At 42.5% G+C, this 6,881-nt stretch overlaps 1 protein-coding gene across 1 annotated transcript in view; it reads left to right on the top strand.

The window, feature by feature from the left end:
* Positions 1-2,811: 2,811 nt before the first annotated feature.
* Positions 2,812-6,881, top strand: part of MET (MET proto-oncogene, receptor tyrosine kinase) — a gene marked incomplete at its 3' end in the record, with an annotated part of 72,334 nt that continues 68,264 nt past the window's right edge. Inside the window, exon 1 of the mRNA XM_082006082.1 lies at positions 2,812-4,020. Within this exon, the coding sequence (XP_081862208.1) occupies positions 2,821-4,020 (1,200 nt within the window). The 5' untranslated portion in view covers positions 2,812-2,820. The remainder of the gene's footprint in view (positions 4,021-6,881) is intronic.

Below are 6,881 nucleotides of genomic sequence, written 5' to 3'. Positions count from 1 at the left end.
CTCGGTTTTCATTTAGTGCTTTTATTTTCCTTCCCGTAGTAGTGGAAATACAGTACCTATTATTCCTGGCATCCTTTGCATTGCACTGAATCCCGCCCTTGCTCTTTTTGTTAACCTCTTTGCTTTGGATCTCATTTGCTAAAGGACTCTAAGGAGGAATTTTCTGTCTCCAGAGCAGATTCAAACCCCTGCTGTTTCCCCAGCTGGGTGTAGGCAGAGTAGCCTCTCTGAGGATACTGGCCTCGCATCCCAAGATGTGGTTTGAGGGAAAGAATAAGTCAGACAGTATTTATGGCTCTAAATCCTTCTGCAGTGCACGCTGGTATTTACTGTCGGACAGCTAGGGATCCTCTTTCTCAGACACTGGAAGAACGGGGAGGATTGTAAACTGAAGACTGAGGGGCATACTGGGTGGGAAATCTATTGGGGAACATATTAAAATGAGAGCATAGAACAATAGGTGCCTGTCCAGTAATCTTGCATCTTTTTTCCTGTAGTGGTCGATCATCCTCATCCTCATCTACCCGTTGTCCCACCTATTGTTTTCTCTCTCCTCTGCAGTGCCACCTCTGTTACGTGGGTTTAAACTCGTTGCGCTAAACAATATACCTGCCTCTGCGTTGTGTCGGAAATAGAGCACTTCTGGAATTTTCTGCCTAATCTAGTATTTGTCAGAACATGTTGACTCGTCAGAAGTGAATCTGCAGGAATGCATCAGTTTTAGCAGGTTCTTGGGTGGAAGCACTGGCTGGAAGGAGGCAGACAGTCAGGGCGGGCTCCCGTTCCTCCCCTTGCCGGACCTTCGCTTGGGGCTGGCGAGGCAGGGACCTGGACATGGTTGTTCTTAGATTGGCTGTGACTTCTGGGTGTTTCACACAAACTTTGAAAGCTCTTGGATTCGTCCCAGCACAGAGCAGGAAAAATTCTGGAATAGCAAGAAATTTCGGAGGATGAGAAACCTGTGTCCTGCCTTGTACAATACAGAAGTCAGCACTCTCTGTACTGGGGCTATTTTCTAATTATAGCAATACCCCTGCTCTTTTTTCTTCCCTTTTTCTTTTAAACTTAAATCCATGTTTGGTTTGTTTCCCGGATTCTGTTATCACTAATTAATATCAGAAAATGTTGTTGAGTTGAAGGAAGTTCTTCAATTCTCAATACCTGAAGTGTGACTTGTTCTTACCAGCTAATACTTGCAAATAGCCTGTGTTTCTGATTTTTATCCCCAGCTCTCGATTATGATTCTTATCAGATAACAGGGAGGAAGAATAATTCTTTTTTTCCAAAGCCTATTATTTTGTGTAATTAATGAGGTAAGCCACAGAAAGAGTTCAGTGGATGCTGAAATAAAACGTCACAAGGAACGCAGGAGGTTATTGATGGATTGTTTTAACCAATCTAGTGAAAACACTGAATTTATACACAGCTGAAACAGCTCTGGTCTACAGTCATCTTTTCATTTTGCTTAAAGTCTTAATGAGAGAAAAAGTCAGTAGAGGTTTCTGTTATTAGTTTATAATTTCCAAGATTGTCTATTTTAAATCCTTTCAGTGGTCATAAGCATTTCTCTGCTAGCAACAATTGCTAAACTAAAGTATTTTCCCAAAGTATGTTATCATATTGCTGTTAGAATGCATAATTGTTTTCTCCATGAAGAAGCTAAATTTAGCTTAACAACTGTGTCATGACATTAACAGAAAATGGCTGGTGTGACAGGGCATAGCGTGGACGCTGCACCGAAACGCTCATGACCACAGTTCATTTAATGGATCTTCCGAGGGGGTGAAATATCACACTAGTCATCTGCCTTTGGTTTTTCAAGCCACATCAAACAATTGTGTGGAGAAGTAAAAAAAAAAAAGGAAAGTGCTAGGTTTTTTGATTTCATCAGTTAATGGCTGTAGGTCACTTGATACCCCTTTTGTTTACAATACAGTGATACGCCTGTATCTTGTAAAGGTTCACCAGAGTGACTTACTGCTGTGGTACAAGGCCTAAAATAAAACTTGCACATGCCAGGCACCACATGATGCATAAAATATTCTAACAATATATTACAAAACCTTGTCAACACTGGGGAAAATGACTATTCCAAGAAGTGGAGTTGGCTGAAAATGCCATTCTTTTTTTCCAAACCAGGCCCTTATGAAAGACAGTGATTTGGAGAGCTGGCGGGAGGGGAGAGAGGGGTTTCTTCCTTTGGTCTGGTGGAGAAAAGTCTCTTCCTTGGTTAATCAAAAAAGTCAACAGAATAAGAGAGAAGCCCACTTCCAGCTCAAATCTTCACATTATTTCATGTCGTTCCTATTTCTCGTTTTTGAGCAGCTGTGCTAAGAACCAGCTCATCCCCTTGAGGAACTTGCCAAATATCTTATATCCACACACTGAAGTGCTACAACTGCTTTGCGTGTGGTTGTGTCCTCAGTGTCCTGAGCAGATTTGCTTTCAGCTACCTGTGCACCATCTTGTTCTAAACCGTATCAGTCAGCTGGTTTAATGCCAATGTGGAAGTAGTCACCTCTCTTCTGCTGTGGTACAATGCACCGAGGGGTCTTGCAAAATTCACCTTAGGAAGATCCTTCTGTGAATTGTTCTGAAAGCAGTGAAATGGGTACCGCAAAGAACGATAATAGTAGCAGTTTCTAGCACAAGACTATTAATGACACTAAGCAAGATTACGGCACTTCTTAAACTGAAATAGTTCGGCTAATACATGCAGCCTAGAAACGGATTTCTGTTGACTGATAAACTGATGTTTTACTATGTGGAATATAACCACTCTTTCCTTTAAATATATTTTGACAGATTAAATCTCTGACAATGAAGCCTTTTACTGCATATCCTTCTGGGTTTATTGTATTCCTGTTTGCCTTACTGCAGAGGAGCCATGGACAATGCAAAGAAGCAGCTAAAAAATCAGAGATGAATTTGAATGTAAAATATGATCTTCCTAACTTCATTGCAGAAAGAGCGATTCAGAATGTAGTTTTATACAAGCATCATGTTTATATTGGAGCAGTCAACAAGATATATGTACTGAACGAAACTCTCCAGAACATTTCTGTGTACAAGACTGGGCCCATTTTCGAGAACCCTGACTGCGTGCCATGTGAAGACTGCAAAGATAAAGCCAATTTATCTAACAGCATCTGGAAGGATAATGTCAACATGGCACTGCTCTTAGAAACTTATTATGATGATCAGCTCATCAGCTGTGGTAGTGTGTCCGGAGGCATCTGCCACCGTCACATCATTCACCCGGACAACCCTGCTGACATCGAAAGCGAGGTGCACTGCATGTATTCACCCCGGGTGGACGGAGAAGCAGAAAATTGTCCTGACTGTGTTGTGAGCACTTTAGGAACCAAAGTTTTGGTGACCGAAAAGGACAGGTTTGTCAACTTCTTTGTTGGAAATACGGTGGCATCTACATTTCAGCCTCCTCATGTGCTGCATTCAATATCGGTTAGACGGTTAAAAGAAACACAGGATGGGTTTGAATTTCTGACAGATCAGTCTTATATAGATATCCTCCCTCAGTTCCGTGACTCGTATCCCGTTAGGTATGTCCACGCCTTTGAAAATGATCATTTTGTCTATTTTCTAACTGTCCAGAGAGAATCTCTCGACTCCCAGGCTTTTCACACTAGAATTATCCGCTTCTGCACTTTAGACTCAGAGATGCGTTCTTACATGGAAATGCCTCTTGAGTGTATTTTTACCGAAAAGCGGAGGAAGAGGTCCATCCGAAAGGAGGTATTCAACATTTTGCAAGCTGCCTACGTAAGCAAGCCAGGTGCAGCTCTAGCCCACGAAATGGGCCTTGGGTTAAACGATGATATTCTCTACGGCGTTTTTGCACAAAGCAAACCAGACTCTTCCGAGCCAACCAACAGATCTGCTGTCTGCGCCGTCTCTGTGCGAACCATCAACGAGTTCTTCAACAAGATCGTCGACAAGCAGAACATGAAATGTCTCCAGCACTTTTACGGGAAAGAGAGCAAATACTGCTTGAACAGGGTAAGTGGCAATTAATTTGTTACATTTTGGGACTCTCATTCCCTTTGCCTACTCCATTGCCAGGTAGCCATCCCCTCAGTTTCAGTTACAAAATGTAGGTCGCTGATCATTTCAGATTATTTAGCATTGCTGATTCATCTCTGTAAGGATTAGTTCCTGTAAATTGACTGTGAAAATCACTGAGGTCCTTACGGTGCTAAGAAAGTATTAGCGGGACTGGTGGAAAAAAAAAATTTATTTGCAAGTAATTATTTTTCTGTGTTCTTGAGAGACTGTGATGCAGATAAATGGAACATTTAGGCAGTTACTTCTTTCAATATCTTAAAAACGTATTCATTAACTTCCGTATCCATGTGCACTGAGGAGTCCCTGAAAATATCACTCATATTTTAAACTGTGTTAATGCTGAATCACTGCCCTCTTTAGAAAAAAAATGGAAGAGCTGGTTTGGAACATGCCGTGAAGAGCCAGATTGTAGTACAATTACTCATGCTCGATACATAAACGGTCCCACTGAAATCAGTTTTCTTAATGAAAGAAGTGTCTGTGGAAAGTGTCTCCGAATGAGGATACTGGTTGTCTCGAATGGGAGGGTTGCCTCTACACCACGCGTTCAGGTGGTTGCTGCTCTCCAACCCTCTGAACTATTGAGAGCGAAGGAAGCACAGAAGTTACTTCTTCCTTCTGGCCAGCGTCTGTGCCGGTGGCAGCTCTCGTAAAGGAAATACAGAATCTGGGAATCAGGTACTTTTAATTTTGAAACATAAAACTTTAGAGTTTTGAATTGTACCTGCTTATGCATACGGGCCTTAAATGTCCCCTCTGGGGAGCTTTCTTTTCTCGAATACAAGAAGGCTGGAGCTCACAGGTGGCACGCTGTCCTCTACCAGAGGCTCAGCCTCACGAGCCGGCATGGGGCCTGTGTCAGGATGGAGCAACAGCTCAACTGCATTTGAGGCTGGATGGGATCTATCATGCCCCGTTGCTGGGACGGCTCCTGGTGAGAGTGGGAACCGCAGGCCTTCATCACCCCTGTACCACCAGAGTCCTCCTCAGCCCAGCTGCCCAGCAGAGGGCATCAGGATGGGGCGGTGGCACATGCCCGGGTTGGAGGTGGGAGCCTCTTGCGTGAAAGAGAAGGGCTGTTCCTCACTGCCGGGGCTGAGACAGGGGGTCTGGGGCGAAGCGCCCGTCGCAGAGCTGCTGTGGCTTCGCCCCGGTAGCGGGAACGTGCTCAGAGGTGGGCTCCGACCCCGCCTGAGCATCGTGGCCACAGCCTCGGCAATGGGGGCACAGCTGCTTCTCGCCGGCTCCAGGTGTTCCACACGGATGGGGGCATTTTGCCAGCGGCTGCTGATACGGCAACCACAACAGACTTAGCGTTCTATTCCCTTTTTTTCTGGGGGGAAGCAGTTTTCAGGAACTAAAAGGAAGTTAGCAAACATTCAAGATAACTTCTTATCTTTCTTCACTGTGTTATTGCTCTCCTAATTTTTCATTTCAGGTCTTTTTTCTTTCATTTTTCAGTTCACTTTTAATGATAAACATTGCTGTCCTCCGAAAGTACTTTTTTCCTTATTCCTGGAGCATTTTATTTGTGAGTGACTGTCCTTAAAGTGTGTGGCCTTTAACTTATCTCATTCTGTTCTTGCCTATACACCCGTTTCGTAAGGTGATCTTTTCATAGTAAAGTATACCATTAAAATATTGACAGAATAATTTGCCACTTTTCACATGCTGGGAAGTACTTTACTGTTTCAAAAGCTTTTCTAGAGTCTGCTGCTGCTTTGCATATCAGAACTAAATGTCTTATACTGCAGACGGTTTATTATAGTTGCCCATTTTCAAGAAATGTCATCGGAACTCTGATTCCTACTACATTAAATTGATAAAGGGAAAAAATGTTTCTGTGATTTCTTGTGTTTCCTTTAAATGGCATAATGGCAGTCAGAAATTCCTGTCCTGATTGTTTGCTTAACACTGAAATCTCAAGACTGTCAAGCTTTGCCATTCCATTTCCTTTGCTTTATTCCAGAGGACTCATTAAGGCTCTAATGAAAAGTGTCCTGTGAGTTTTTTCAGGTTTTAATTGGCCAAAAAGATTGGCAAGAATTTGCCAGGCATCCTTTATACACTTGTTTTTCTCAGGTGTGTAAAATAGACCTGCAAGGTTGGAAGGTGAGGAAAGGGAAGGAGCAGGCAAAAGAAGGAAAGCCCATTATATCTTATGTTTATGCTTGTGCCAGGAATGTCAGCTCTGGTCTTCCTTGATTTTGCTGGTGATAAAATGAAAAAAAAAAAAAATCCCAAACTCCTCAACTCTTCTTAGGCCCTTTTTTGTACGTTATAAGAACATACATGAGGGCATAACCCATTTTTTCCCCTTTGTAACTCACCTTCAACTTAAAAGAAAGCTCTTTATAAACTGTGAGAGTTTGTCATAGTTTATTTTGGCAAAATTCAAAACTTGCTTTTTGTAATGTAGCCAAGATGATCTTTCTCTTTCATGTTGAAAGAATGAAACCACAGACCACTGATGCAAGTGAAAGGCACTGACCGCTGTGAGATTAAGTCATAGGACAGTGAAAACAGTACAGCAGTGAATATGGTGTACCACTAACTTCAACATTAACAAGAAAAATGAGCCTTTAGCAATGTTTGCAAGGGAGCACTATCTGATAATTTACAGTCAGAGTCTGATTGATGAAGGCCATTTCATGTTATCAAAAGAGTCACACAAGACAACTGTACATAATTTTGTTGGACTTTGGGTAGTCCATCTTTTTAAGTGGCTGTCCCCCAGGACTGTTTAGTCTGAGGCTGCTAAAGGTAGAATTAGACCAAAATAAACCAGAATAAAA

Source organism: Phaethon aethereus (assembly GCF_964289735.1).
Source record: "Phaethon aethereus genome assembly, chromosome: 1".
NCBI classification, from domain to species: Eukaryota; Metazoa; Chordata; class Aves; order Phaethontiformes; family Phaethontidae; genus Phaethon; species Phaethon aethereus.
This window is presented reverse-complemented; position numbering and strand designations above follow the sequence as displayed.